This window comes from Anolis sagrei, chromosome 1, assembly GCF_037176765.1.
Source record: "Anolis sagrei isolate rAnoSag1 chromosome 1, rAnoSag1.mat, whole genome shotgun sequence".
NCBI classification, from domain to species: Eukaryota; Metazoa; Chordata; class Lepidosauria; order Squamata; family Dactyloidae; genus Anolis; species Anolis sagrei.
The window spans coordinates 64,557,903-64,573,159 of NC_090021.1; the positions used below are offsets into that span (position 1 = coordinate 64,557,903).

Here is a 15,257-nt window from a genome sequence, read left to right on the forward strand (position 1 = left end):
TTACGTAAGAGGCGGGAGGGGAAAAAGAATAATGGCTTTGAATTTTGCGACATGGATAAGGTTCATTTTACGGCATTCCTCCTCCATCACCGCCCCCTCCCTCTGGAAAAAGAAGAGTCGCTAATAGGAGGCGGCGGCGCTACCATGGAAACGGGGACGTTGTCGTAAAGCAGAAGCCGGGCGGGGTCGTGAAGCGTTCTCCTCTGTGGTGACAGCGGTTGAGGAGTTTGTCATTGGCAGTAGCAGCAGCAGCGGCGGCGTCGGTGGCGTCGGGCTGCGTCCGGGCCTTGTGTTTTCCCCTCCGGCCGCTGCCCTCAGCCTTCGTCCGCCATGGCGGCGGCGCTGGCGCGGAAAGCCGCGGATTATGTGCGCAGCAAGGACTTCAGGGACTACCTCATGAGGTCGGTAGGAGAGCGGGAAAGCCCCCCCCCCCCTCGCTCGGGCCTTCCCTCCCCTCCCCCCAGCTAGCCCTGGTCCTGAAGGAGGCCTCGCCTTTGTTGCCCACCGCCTTGAGTCCCCGCGTGGGGAGGACAACCAATAAAGCCATGGAATAAATAAACTTTAATTAGATATGTTCCTCGAACGGCCGCCTCCCCGTCGCATGTTCCATGTTTTGTAAAAGTACGGATTCACACGGGTTTTCTCCCTGGCTTTGCTTTTGCTCTCAGCAGAACAAGCTGTTGTTTTCTTGTTGTTGTGTGCGTTCAAGTCGTTCCCAGTGTATGGCAACCCAAAGAACAAGTTTTTGTGGGAATTCCTGAGAGAGATTTGTTGACCGTTGCCCTCTGAGGATGAGGGAGTGTGATTTGCCCAAGGTCACGCAGGCCCCATCTACACTGCCATTTAATGCAGTTTCTGAATCCAGATTATTTTATTGGAACTGGATTATATGGCAGGACGGATCCAGCCTCCGTGGTTATTTGGACCTTGGCTTCCAGGGTCCTAGAGTTGCATCTACACCAGGCATTGGCAAACTTCAGCCCTCTGGATGTTTTGGACTTCAACGCCCACAATTCCTAGCAGGCTGTTAGGAATTGTGGGAATTGAAGTCCAAAACAGCTTGCCCATGCCTGATCTACACTATAGAATTAATGCATTTTGATGCCACTTTAACTGCTACGGCTCAATGCTGCAGAATCAAGGGAGTTATAGTTTTACATGGTCTTCAGTTTTCTCTGCCAAAGAGCGCAAACATAACTGTCATAATTCCATCACATTGTGTCACGGCAGCTAAAGTGGTGTCAAACTACATTAATTCCACAATGTAGACACAAGTGCATCTCTACACTGTAGCTTGACAACAGTATAACTAACGACTACAGCTCGGTGCTGTGGGATCATGGGACCTGTCGTTTTAAAGGGTCTTTAAGCTTTCTCAGCAAAAGAGCGCAAGACTCCTGTATCAGGCATGTAGCCAGGGGGAGGAGCTTGAGGGGCTTCAGCCCCCCCCCCCCCGAAATTCTCAGAGTGGTCCGCGAGAAGGCCTTACTGGTACATTATTTAAACTGTTAAGTTTATTGATATCATGATCTGATCACCATGCTCAATATATCCCATATGCATGGGGGTATTGGGGTAACGATACAAAAGGTTTCAAACTCAGCCCCCCCCCCCCAGTCAAACTCAGCACCCCCCGAATCAAAATCCTGGCTACGGGCCTGTCCTGTATATTTATTAATTGAGCAGAAGAGGGAATATCACCAGATATATCTTCCCGTGCCCTGTCCTGTTCTACTTCTAACTATTCTGTTTGCACTACATGAAGACATACATTACTTCAGGAAATTGAGCAAGTCTGAATGGTGAAATCTTTCTGTACTGCCATGACTGGTAGGAATGTTGTTTTTTCAACAGAAGAAAGACATTTGACTTCTAGGAAAGGTCATATGCAGTGGACAAAAACAAAAGGTCAGAAAATGTATTTAGGACTAAGAATCATTTTTTCCATAAAAGAGAAATATATCCAATTGAAGATTGTAGTACAGGCAGTTCCCAGGTTATGAACAAGATAGGTTTGTAGGTTTGTTCTGAAGTTGATTTTGTTTGTAAGTCAGAAAAGTCAGAAACATTTGTTAAGTGTAACTCCAGCCATATATATATATAGAGAGAGAGAGACAGAGACAGAGATTTGGGTAGTATAACATCCCTGTGGTGTTTGTTTTTCTGTCTGTACCCCTTGTTCAGAATATTTCACCTCACTTCTGTCCCTGTGCTAATTGGATTTTGAAAAAAAAAGGCTTGTTGTGGAAACAAGGATTGGTGAGAAAACTTCAGTGGAGACACCTTTTCCCCATGACAACACTTTCAGAAGCGATTTCTCTTTCTAGGGGTAGATTTCTCTCACTTGTAGTTGTCTCACCCCAGTTTGTAACTATAAGTCAGATGCTTATAACTCAGGGACTACATGTACATTTTTCCCTAATTATAATGCTAGATAATCTGTTCTCTTAACTGTGATACAGTTGGGTTCAAGCATGTCTAAACATGATGTTGTTGAGAAAGAATTTGAAAGTGACACCAAGGTTCTTTACTAAACCTTCTGTAAATTGCAGAAGAAAAAGCAGCTTGTAAAATTGGCATCTTTTTCATAATTTAAAATGCTTTAAACCAGAGATTTGATAAAGAAGGAAGCAATCTCCATGTCACTACTGGTAGTTCTGTATTGAATTATTTCTCAATTCATCGTGCTACTTATTTGGCTTTATTTTCCCCCTTTTGCATCATTATTTGTGCATTTTGTTACTAAGACACTTCCTAGCAGGTGCTACCAGTGACTGTTCTGTTTTGAGAATTTCTGATTCAGGGTTTTCCATGTATTGTGTTTTAAATCTTCAGCATCTTAAAATGCAAAGTATACTTAATGCTCTGAAGTTTCTGACACCATTGTTTACCTTTTTACATTCTCGAAGGTTTATGACTTCTTTGGTCATAGTTTTCTGACTTGGGTTCATAAATGTCTTATATGAGTGAAAAATATATGTATACTTCCTTGAGAACCCATGAGATTAAATTATTTCCTTGTCTTGCTTCAGGATCCTGGTATAGTTTTCCACAGTGTACCAGAAGCCTGCATTTCATTCAAAGATATGGCCATATTAGTCTGGAATATGAGTATTCAAGGGGATTTTGTGGCATCTTTGTGGCTGAGAAATTGCTGCATATGTTTTCATAGACCAGAGTTTCTCAAACTGTGCTCCTCCAGATGTTTTGGACTTCAGCTCCCACTGTTCCTAATAGCTGGTAAATACCTGGAGGAGCACAGTTTGTGAAACACTGTAATAGACAATGGGTGCATCTACATTGTGGAATGGATGCAGTTTTAATCCAGTTTAACAACTATGGTTCATTTGATCAAACCATAGAAGTTGTAGTTTGGTAAGGCACCCATATTGTTTGACAGAAAAATCTAAAGACATTGTGAAACCCGAGTACAATGGTAGTTTAAATTATGTAAAAACTACATTAATTCTGCAGTGTAGATGCACTTTATGTCTATGAAAGGTTATGCTATAAGCTCTTTTTTCAGTCTCAAAGATTCTACAGAGTCCCTTAAGTGTCAGAAGCAATTCTTAGGAATCCATAGTATGTGAAAAGGGAAAAAATGTAGAAACACTTCTTTTAGAGATCTAACTCTTTTCCTGCCAGCATTACTGTGTTTCCCCTCTTGTAACTAGATTATCTGTGGTTTACCTCAGCTCCTTAGTTGGTTCTCTTTTCAGTCTCATAACAGCAAATAAGAAATTTGAGGTTCTACAGTGAGAAATCCCAAGATTTTGCTTAATATTCATTTTTCAGAAACTTGAGACTGCTTCCATGTGATATAACCCTATCCTGCACCATGTAGCACTTTCAAGTGCATTAATCACATCAGGAGGGAAGGCAATAATCAAGTTTGAAAAGGGACATGAATACACTTTTGTGGGCACATGCAATAAGGCTTGAAAATGTTCGTAACAGATATGAATATAACTTGTGATGTATGTTTCTTGATTTCTCCCAAATATCTGTTTTAACCATGCTCAGTGGTCTTTTCTTAGGAACAGAAGTCTATAAACATTGCTCTTTTTCAGAGAGTATGTACACTCATGTTTCTGGAATTACTAATATTTCCACTATGTTTTATTCCATTAAAGCAAAATACTATTTTTTTTTTCTCTTTCATGCATTCCCTTACATCTTGAACCATTATGGCTTTTCATAACAGTACGGTAAGGCACTATCTCTTTCCTTCCTTTATCTATATGTAATTATTGTTGTTAAATAGTTATGGATTGATCCAAAAACACACTCACGCTGGGATGTTATTCATTTTTCTGATCCTTTATAACAAACTTATCACCTTATAACTCACCTATTCATTCTTTTATGAGATTTCCATAATTGCTTACTTGCTTTTTAACCATTGTCTTGTGAACAGAGAACGTTGCTGATGTTTAGTGCTTACTATTTTCACTTGCCAGTGTTCAACAAATCATAAAAGAAAGTACTAAATGTCTTAATTTTTTAAAAAGTAGTAACAGCTTTGACTACTTCAATTGTCATCACATTTTTGTTTTGCTGTTTTTGAGTGAGTTAGGTGGTGTATGTATTTTTTAAAAATCTTATTGTTTTTAATTTGCCCAAGAGTAGTAAGGAATATACCAGGTTCTTAAAAACATCTTGAAATGATCTCTGGCGTCTGACTTGAGAGGAAAGAGCATGTTGCATGACTGGTTTTAGCTGTGCATTTTTATCATTTTGCAGCCTATAAGATAAAAGTAATTTGAATACCTAAACTCTCTTCCAGTTTGCCTTTTAAAAAAAAAAGCTACTGTGAAGAGAAATATTTGAGAGATTGCCTAACCTTTTCTCGACAATTCATTTACAGCCTTGTGCTTTCAGGCTATAAAACTTACTTTAAGGCAATGGTTTTCCACCAGTGGTTACTCAGATGTTTTGGCCTTCAACTCCCAGAAATCCTAACAGCTGGTAAACTGGCTGGGTTTTCTGGAAGTTGTAGGCCAAAATATCTGGGGACACACAGGTTGCGAACCCCTGCTTTAAGGTAAGTATAAGAACATTGCCAGAGAAAAACTGCTCTGTATTTATGAAAACTAAATGAGAGAGGGCATAGTAAATAACATTAAATTCTAAGATATAAGTTCAGAGTGTAACTCAACAATAGGGATAAGTATTATACTTTATGTCTAGCCTCATTACATCAGAACTCAATAATTTATCTAGATTTGCAGTGAAAGCAATCAAACACAGAATCACTCATAATGGAGATAAGAATATTTCTTAAAAGAAATGTGGACTTAGTAAATATATCTGTAGCTTTTGTGTTTTGTGTATTGCATTTCTTACATTAAAAAGTGTAAACCTTATAATCTTACCCTTTATTGTATCATTTGTGTATTGTTGATTTTTTTTTTTTTACTATAACCTGTTTTGGTTGCGTATAATAAAACTAAAGATGCTTCATGCTAGAATTAGTTTTGCCATTTGAAAGCCTAGCTAAAACTAAGACTCAGCATGGGAAAAAGCTTCCTCACTTCTCTATATTTTACAGCACTTTTGGGGACCAGTAGCTAACTGGGGGCTGCCTATTGCTGCTATCAACGACATGAAGAAATCACCAGAGATCATCAGTGGACGAATGACATTTGGCAAGTAGTAAAATCTGACCTTGGAATGCATTGAGTAGTTCCTAGAGACAGGTCAAATGTATATTTGTTTGCTACATTTAATAGTATTTAAATTTCACTATGTTGAAATAGACACATCCAACAGAATTGACTACATTTTTACACCATAGGGCCATATAATGGTGGGGCAGTCAAGAACCACAGTCTATACTCTCATGTTCAACTACACATATGTTCATATTCATACTATCTAACTTACAAGAGGACAGAGTTTGACCTCTGCTCATGATGTTCCATTAAACCCTAATAGTGATGCTCCTCCATACCACCAGTAGTTGTACAGAACAATTTACATGAAGATAGCATGTAGAGAGGGCCATAATTACATGCTGTCCTTAAGTTTTATGGCAATGTTAAAGGTGTTTTGGATGCTTATGAAAACCATATAGCAGGCATCCTCAAACTACGACCCTCCAGCTGTTTGGGCCTTCAACTCCCTGAATTCTTGGCAGTTGAACAAGCTCGTTAGGGCTTCTGGGAGTTGGAGGCCCAAACAGCTGGAGAATCACAGTTTGAGAGTGCCTGCCATATAGGTTTGACAGTGTCATAAATTCCCAACAAATGTGAGGTGTGAGGTCATTATTAGGAAAAAGCTGAAATGGTATCCTGTGTGCTTCAGCTGTTTGCGGAAATGAGTTGATTCTGTAGTTCTGTGTGTCTGAGCAGATGTAAATAAAAGGAGCTCCACTTCTGTTACAGTACTTGAATAGTCCTCATGCTACAAAACTCTTTTTTAAAAGTGGAGTCCAATAATTAATTGATGAAACATTACTCTATTAAAAATAAAAATTCTACTGAGGTTGTGCAGCCCTAAAGTATCTGTGAACACTAGTTGGCTGTTGTAAATTAATTATGGATGTTTGTTCAGATTTTATGTCAATATAATATTGCTGTCTATGTGGAGTTTAATTTATTGATATTAGGTTTAATTTACTGATGTTAGGTTTCAAGATGATGTTAGGTCTTAATGTTACTTTCATATGTGGGGGGTCAGTTTCTGTGGGTTTTTATGGAGGTATTTAATATTTGCCGTTTATGTTGGAATCCACCCTGAGTCCCCTTGGGGAGATAGGGTGGAATACAAAAAAAATTTCTTATTATCATCATCATTATGTGGCTCTCCATTCCTGTCTGTGACTGTCAGATTAAGCATCTGAAGTACCAGGATGTACATTCCCATCTTTTATTTTCTCTAGGAACAATTTTGTTTGGATCTTTTCGCCTTTAAAAAAAAACCCTGAAAAATGATTATTAATTCCCTTTATGGTTGAGTTTCAGAAATGTTATTATAATACTCTTTTTTTAAAAAAAAGTGAAAATGCTGCATGCTTACATCAGATGAGTAGATGCCACAGACCAGAATCACAGCTGACTTATATATTGAAATTGTGAGACTAGTAATGGGAACTAGATTTGCTAAACAGCTAATCTACACATCATTTCATCAGATAATCACAGTAATATAAATCTCTCCATAATGCTCCTGAAAACATTAATGCCAGCATCCCAATGAGGATGCAACATGCTCCATAGTAACAGAATGTTGAGTCTCATCCCTCTATATAAAATATGTGTATGTAAATGTTGGGTAGTTTATACCACAAAGGCTCCTGCATGGCTTGATGGAGCTTTACCAAACTTGGTATACATACCTATCATCATCCAACTTAAAATACTTGGGGGTTGGGGGATGTGAGGAATTGATAATGGATAGTGGGACTTGTAGTCCAGCCACACCAACAGAATCGTATTAATCCCCTTGACAATGGATCTGTATCAAACTTGGCTCACATGTCCTACACAATCAAGCATAAAATACTGTTGGCATTTGGTGAACTGATATAGGATGGTGGGAGTTGGAGCCAGGCACATCTTCACTTCACTTAATTTCTTAATTAGTCGCTCTCCACCAAGGTGCTCCGAGCGACTTGCAATCTAAAATAGCATTTACACAATATAAAAACATTCAACATAAAAACATTCAACAGTGACTATTTGGCAAATTAGATCTGATTACTTAAATGCACAACCACACAGCCAAGTCTTGAGTTCCTTTACAAAAGGTCGCAACTCCGACATTGCTGTAATGTATGGAGGCAATTAGTTCCACAGAATTGGAGCATAGGTCGAAAAAGCTCTACATCTTGTAGCTTCCAGGTGGAAAGCTATATGAATCCTATCTACAATGGGTCTGTATCAAACTTAGTACAGATACCCTTCATGATCCATTCAGTGAAAAAATTCACTGAATGTATCCCTGAAGCCTATATACAGTGGAACCCTTATTCAGACCTAGAACTGTTAAGTTTGAGAGCGGTTGCTCCTTTTGATTTTGCTTTGTGCCACTGAATTGAGCTATGTACTGGTGATTTTGCATACTGTATGCTCTTTTGATTTTACACTTTGATATTACACATAGATTGTTTTGTGTTTGTTCCGATACCCTACAAGTATTCTGGGATATTGTATAGTAGTATTACCCTTCATGATCCAACTTAATAATTTGGTGAGATTTGGGGGAGAGGTCTGATACAGGATGATGAGAATCCAGCCACACCCAGAGAACCGTGTCATTATAACTTCCAATCCAGGCAGATCTAGTTGCAGCTTAACCAGGCTAATGGGAATTCCAACCCATCACCTATATGCTTTTATAAAAGATTTCATTATACAGCTATACATTTACTAATGGGGCCATTCATAAAATTGTAAAGCTAACTGAGAATTTCTAATAAATAGTATTAGAAAATGCATACCCACAAAATGCTGAATGCATAGAAAATAAAATTGACAAGTATAAAATAGAATGTCTTGCTTGAAATCCTTAAAAGTTATAGCATATTGGAGAAGGGTAAGACAGACTTAAACGTTATAGCATATTGGAGAAAGGTAAGACAGGAATCCTGAAGAGAAACACTCTTGCTAGGATTTGAAGATAAAATGTAACATTTTATTATAGCTCCTGGTGATGGTGATAATTGGGTTCCAATCCAATGGAAAGTGTACAAATATAACAATTATATTTATATAAAATAAAAGGGCAAATCAAGTATAGCTACTTCAGAGTAATAAACTGAATATTGGTTAAGAATGTAATAAAATGGAAAGCACAGTTTTAGTTCGTGAATCCCCTTAATCTTGTCAATCTTGCTTTTACAGCACTTTGCTGCTACTCATTGACCTTCATGAGGTTTGCATATAAGGTGCAACCCAGGAACTGGTTGCTGTTTGCCTGTCACTTTACTAATGAGTTCGCACAACTTATTCAAGGAGGACGATTGATTAAATACAAGTAGGTAAACTTTGAAATGTGACATTAAAATCAAAGGGGACAAATGAAATTGTTTCCATCTTACAGTATTGTTATATTCATAATCGTTTAGCTCCTGGTTAGTTGGAGAATATTATTCAATCCCCCCCCCCCCCTTTCATGTCCTTTCTTTCTCTCTTTCTGGCAGCCTGGAAAAAAAGAACTGAGCATTTAAGAAGAGAAAATGGAAAAGGTGCTCCTAATTATAACCAAGAAAGGTCTTTGCCATCCACATCTGGTAGTTTTACATCACCATCATCCCGTGAAAACGTCTGTGCTAATATTCCACATTACATTTTATAATTCAACTTTTTAAAAGTGCTGAAAAGCAGTTTAAACACTACATCAGTTTGCTGCCTTACAAGTACTAAATCTTTATATTTGAGATTTTTCAAGCCATGCACATGCCAGCCTTTCTGAATTATTGAAAGATGGAAGAACTTCATTATGGATATTTGACAGCCATGCGCACAAATGTACTTGGTAATTCTGGTTCTGCCTCCTTAAATGCATTGAAATTGTATACTATATTACAGTACTTGCATTCAGGGCCCTCCATTCCTGAACATGTTTCTAGTTAAATGGTACATCCATCCTCCTCTTCAGCACTTTTCCGCTGACTGAAAGTGGGTAAATACTTGCTTAATGTTATATTCCCCTACCCTCATAAAACCAAATGGAAAGGGCAAAATCTGTAACAGTGGCTATGTTGGTTTAAACTACTCCCTCCCCGTGTTGCTCAAGCCTGCTGTGTGGCTGTACTTCAGTTATACTTTCACACAGCCTGCTTTTCTAAAATCTGACATTTTGGTCTGAAATACCACTTTTGTGTGAATTAACCATTTGAACAAGGAATTTGCATGTTGGTATTACAGAAGAGTCTTGCACACCTTTTCAGAGACCTTGGCAGAAAGAGAACAGTTCTGCATTGCACTGAGCATATGCTGTGTCAATCTTGACATTTCATCTCAACTCTCCCATTAGTTACATGTTGTGGACCTTACATTCATACCAGTGTGTGAAATCCATATTATTTGTCAAATATTTTCCTAGAAATGCTGTGGTAAAAAAGCAGTAACGAAAGCACTTCATAAATTTAAGACCTCTGGGCAGATATATCTGAAGGATATTGTGCATTTAACTGGACATTTCTGAAGACAAGCATTTATTCATTTTCTTTTTGCCCACTTTTGCTACATTAGCTAGCATAAAAGAACAACTAGACTGTATATAATGGTTGTATTTTTAAGGCAACAACTCTGGGGCAGTAACCATTCCCACTGGGGAGAAGTTACAATTTGAAGATTTTAATCAAACTATTGGCAATAAAACAATTTTGAAGGACTTTTGTAATGATCATTTTCAACACTATTAAGAAAAATGTTACCTAACTTGCATTATTGGGTTGTACAAAGATAGATGATGAATCTATGAAGGATGGGACTTTGCATATCTGATTTCCATTTGAGTTGTAATAATCTCAAGATAATATTAATATATTAGTAAAAAAACACACGTCTCCTCTCTTTCTGCTAATTGATCAATGTGAGGCGGGTTCTGTTGGTCTGTGTTGGGTACAATGAAAAAAAATGTATGGATAAAGACAAGAAGTTATGCAAAATACTGATAATTCTGATTATCTGAAATGTAAATGCTCTTTCACAATTCCTTACTGTATTTGGGTCCTTTTTGTTCTTATTGTGTCTTGTAGATATAAAGGAGTGAGAATCATGTGGTTCTCGACATGTTGTTGGATTTCAACTGTGCTGGTCAGCATTGCCATTGGTGAAAAAGTCTGGAAGTTGTAATCCATTAGATGGAGGGCTATATTATTACCACCCCTATGGTATCAGTCTATGGCTTTAAGTGGAATCTTTAAAAAAACTGAGGCCACATCAGCTGTTCTCAAACCATTTTTAATAAAAAAAAAGGAACCTGATCCTTATTGATTTGTCAAGCTTTATTATCGTTCCTTGTTAAAGATTTTTATCATGAAATGATAGAGTAGCACAGACTGATAATTTATTTGCCTTAAATCTAATCCTCCTTCTGTGTTACTTGAAATTTTGCTCCAGGTTTTCTGGCCTTCTGTAGATTTTGAGGATATATGAAAGGCTGATGTGTGGGTATATGTGTGTCAATTGTTTATACTAATGAAATCTCACATTAGATTTTGGTCCAATTGACATGGCATTTTGAAGACATACGGTATCACTCTAAAGTGTTTTTCCCAGTTTTTAAATTGTGGAAATGGCGTACACTCCTTTGGAATTATCTTCATTTCCATGACTGCTTGTTTTCTAGGCATAGTGTGCCCCCTCATGGTTTGAGAACAGCTGATGTGGCCTCAGTTTTTTTTAAAGAATCTACTTAAAGCCATAGATTAATACCATAGATTTTCTTTTGCCCTGATTAAATGGTCCTTTGATTACAATTTAATTATCATGCCTTTCCTCAAAATATGTATCGTTTGTAGTTATTTATGTCATGTAAATCCTTTCTTTAGGGACATTCCATACAAACAGGTCACATAGCAAGCTGCATGAAATAACACTCTTAAATTTGATTAACATTTAGTTGCCTGATGATACCACTGAGCCAATATAGAAAGTACTGGGTTTTTTTCAAGATGTTCAAGAAAACAGGGAGATTATTGAGGCTTAACATTAATAGAAATAATTGAGACAAGATTATAGATCGCAAGCTTGCAGGAAAGGATTAAACATCACCTTGGCCTTAAGAAAGAATAAGGGGAAACAAGACACAAATACGATCTGTAACTTAGGTGAACTACAGCTGGATGATTTCCCCACCCCATGAGAGAGACTTGATGGGAGGAAACTGAGACTAGAAGACATTAATTTCATGTTCTCCTCTGTAGTGTTACCATACAAGTGCAGGTTATCAAAAGTCCAAAGAATCACATTGAGGCTCCTTCCTCAAGTGGCAGTGCTTACATACAAGATATTTAGTAAGTGGTTACATGCATGCATTGGTAAACTACTATTTGGTAAATGATCTCCTAGATATTTAAACCATGTAATCTGTATTATTACTAATTAATGCTCATTTATAATACAGACAGTCCCCAGGTTATGAACAAGATAGGTTCTATAGGTTTGTTCTTAAGTTATATTTGTATGTAAGTCAGAATAGGTACATATTTTAAGTGTAACTCCATTTTTAAAAACTTTGGATAGCATAGGGAATGGTTAACATCCCTTTGTTGTTTGTTTTGCTTTCTGTGCCCCTATTTAGATTTCTTCTCACTTTCTGTCCCTGTGATAATCAGATGTTGAAGAATTTATTGTGAAACAAACCTTGGTGATAAAATTTCAGTGGAGAAACCTTTTCCCCATGAAAACCTTCAGGAATGAATTTTCCTTCCTAGGGGTAGATTTCTCTCACTTCCTGTTGTCTCACCCCTGTTCTTAACTTTGAGTCATTTGTAGGTTGGATGTTTGTAACTCTGGGACTGCCTGTCTTGCCAAAACACCATGTGAAAGGCTGGGATGGCAGGCATGGTCATCTCTTGCTCACCCCTATCCCACTCTAGGTTTATAAAAGTGTGTCGGGGACAATCCTGTTGGGGTGATATGCAGATGGATGTAGATTTAATTAACATATTGTTAACTAAGATGAATGCCTGACTGGATGGAGAAGAATGAAGACATGTCTCCATCTGACTGGATGAAACTTTCAGCCAGGCAATCTTTAAAAAAAATCTTACTGTCATAGATTGCCATTTTAATTTAATTTTAGATTTAATCATTTCTTCTCTTGCTTATAGTGATTTACAGTGATAGGTGTCTCAATTCCTAATTGTGTTACAATTGAAATCATTTATTAATGAAATGAGCACAGTAGCAAAATATTGGAGATGCCATGACCTCATAGCGTGTATGTCAGAATTCAAACAATTATGATATAGCCATAGTATTGCCATTTCCTCCCTCATTTCTGGCATGTAGCTGTGCTTGCATTTCTGCTGGCAGGCCTCCCTTTCTCTTTAGTCTCTTGGTTCACTTTGCATCCCATACGGCCTGCTCCCTTCCAGCTCTTTTTGCAGGTAACTATGGCAACATGCCTACTAATCTTCACCTGCTGTTAGTTCATTTTTAAAAAATGGGAAATTAAACGTAGGACAGATGGAGCAACTTTGCTGTAGGAACTGACCCAAATTCAGTACATTTTTAACTCTTGCTGACTATCCGTGCTGATTTTTTTTATGATTAAAGAAATAGAAAAAAACAGAAGTCTGAAAGGAGGGCAGTGTGCTGTATTAGAGTTAAAGTAGAATTTTCTGCCTAGAAATTATGTTTCTCAATTCTCGATTCTAAACATGGTGGAAGGTGTGCTTCTTTGTTCTACGAATTGCATATCCTGGTGTGAGCATTCTTACTCCTTGCTGCATTACATATTCCAGCATCTATATGATATAAATACTTTAAAGGTGACTGAAAAATTGGTCTTTTCTCCACCAATTTCCCAAGAATGGTACAGTATGTGTTCAGTGTTATACAGGCAGTCCCCGAGTTACAAACATCTGGTTTACAAATGAATCATAGTTAAGAACATGGGTGAGACAACAGGAAGAGAAATCTCCCTCCAGGAAGAGAAATTCACTCCTGGAAGGGTTATTGTGAGAAAAAGGTACTTCCACTCAAGCTTTCATCAATCCTTGTCTCCATAACAAGCCAAATTTTTCAAAATCCAATTATCACAGGGACAGAAAGTGAGGTGAAATCTTCTAAATAAGGGCACAGACAGCAAAACAAGCACCTCAGGAGTGTTAGCCTTTCCCTATGCTACCTAAAGCATGCATATATGCATACAGGAGTTGCACTTAAAAATGGACCTGTACCAGCTTACATACTAATTAAGCTTAAGAACAAACCTACAGAACCTCTCTTGTTTGTAACTTGTGGACTGCCCAGGCATGTAGCCGGGGGGGGGGGGGGCTTGAGGGGCTTCAGCCCCCCCCCCCCCCCCCCCCCCGAAATTCTCATGGTGAAAAGGCCTTACTGGTGCATTATTTAAACTGTTAGGTTTATTCATATCATGATCTGATCACCATACTCAATATATCCCATATGCATGGTGGTATTGGGGTAATGATACAAAAGGTTTGCTACAGTAGACCCTCTTTCACTCAGACTCAGCCCCCCCCCGAAACTCAGCTCCCCCGAACCCCCCCCCCCTTAAAAAATCCCCCCCCCCCCTCAAATCGAAATCCTGGCTATGGGCCTGGGACTGCCTGTATCTGACTTGCCTGCTGGAATCTCCGGAACACCTCATAACTAACTCTAAAAATAGGTGGCAAACCTGTGAAAATTGGCATTTGAAGCAAATGTAAACTCATCATTAATCTATTATAGTTGTATAAGCAACAGCATGGAAACAATTTTCAGTCCTAGCTGCAATTCCTCTGGTTCTGCTATATCATACTCCTGACTGCATACAAAGCCACTTCCAAGATCTTACTTGCGCTGCAAAATTATGCATTTATGTATGTATGGAAAATGAATATGTAGCACATGCTACAATGCATTTGCATACCCTTACTTTATAGTAGATATAACAGAGAAATTGCAAATTCTTTGGTTAGAATTTCCTTAGATACTAAAAAAAATTACAGAAGAGCACAAAAGTGTGATAGCACCATTGAGATTAGTTGACTTTTTTGTGAATTACAAATCCACTTCCTTAACTGCCATGATGGGAGGAGTACTTTATTCAACCCTCACAAATAAAGTTGGTTTTATTTCACATACACACACACACACATATATATATATGAGAGAAATATCCATATCCATAAAGCCAGATGTGGGCATGGCAAAGTATGATTATGTATGTGTATATAGAGAGAGGGAGGATATCTATATCTATCCATAAAGCCATACGTGGACATGGCAAAGTGTGGTCTCTTCCAATAGGTGCATCTACATTGCAAGAAGGAATGCAGCTTTACCCCCCTTTACCTGCCACGAGTCCATGGTCTGAAATCGGGAGGTGCAGTGTTAAACCAGTGTCTTCAGCCTTGTTTGTGTCTCGGCAAACTACAACTCGGATTCCATAGCATTGTGTCCATGTGGTATCTCACTGCAGTAATTCTACTGTGTAGACTGCACTGGGACTGTGGCGCAGCTGGCTGGGTGTCAGCTGCATTAAGATCACTACTGACCGAAAGGTCATGAGTTCGAAGCCAGCCCGGGTTGGAGTGAGCTTCCGGCCAATTGTGTAGCTTGTTGACCTTT

The 15,257-nt window shown here is 38.4% G+C and overlaps 1 protein-coding gene across 1 annotated transcript; it reads left to right on the plus strand.

Annotated features, from left to right (window-relative positions):
* Positions 1-134: 134 nt before the first annotated feature.
* MPC1 (mitochondrial pyruvate carrier 1) lies at positions 135-10,665 on the plus strand. Its single transcript, XM_060753716.2, has 4 exons — positions 135-405; positions 5,552-5,648; positions 8,847-8,979; positions 9,146-10,665. Exons 1-4 carry the CDS (start codon positions 331-333, stop codon positions 9,162-9,164), a joined length of 324 nt encoding a protein of 107 aa, XP_060609699.1. The 5' UTR covers positions 135-330; the 3' UTR covers positions 9,165-10,665.
* The last annotated feature ends 4,592 nt before the right edge of the window (positions 10,666-15,257 follow it).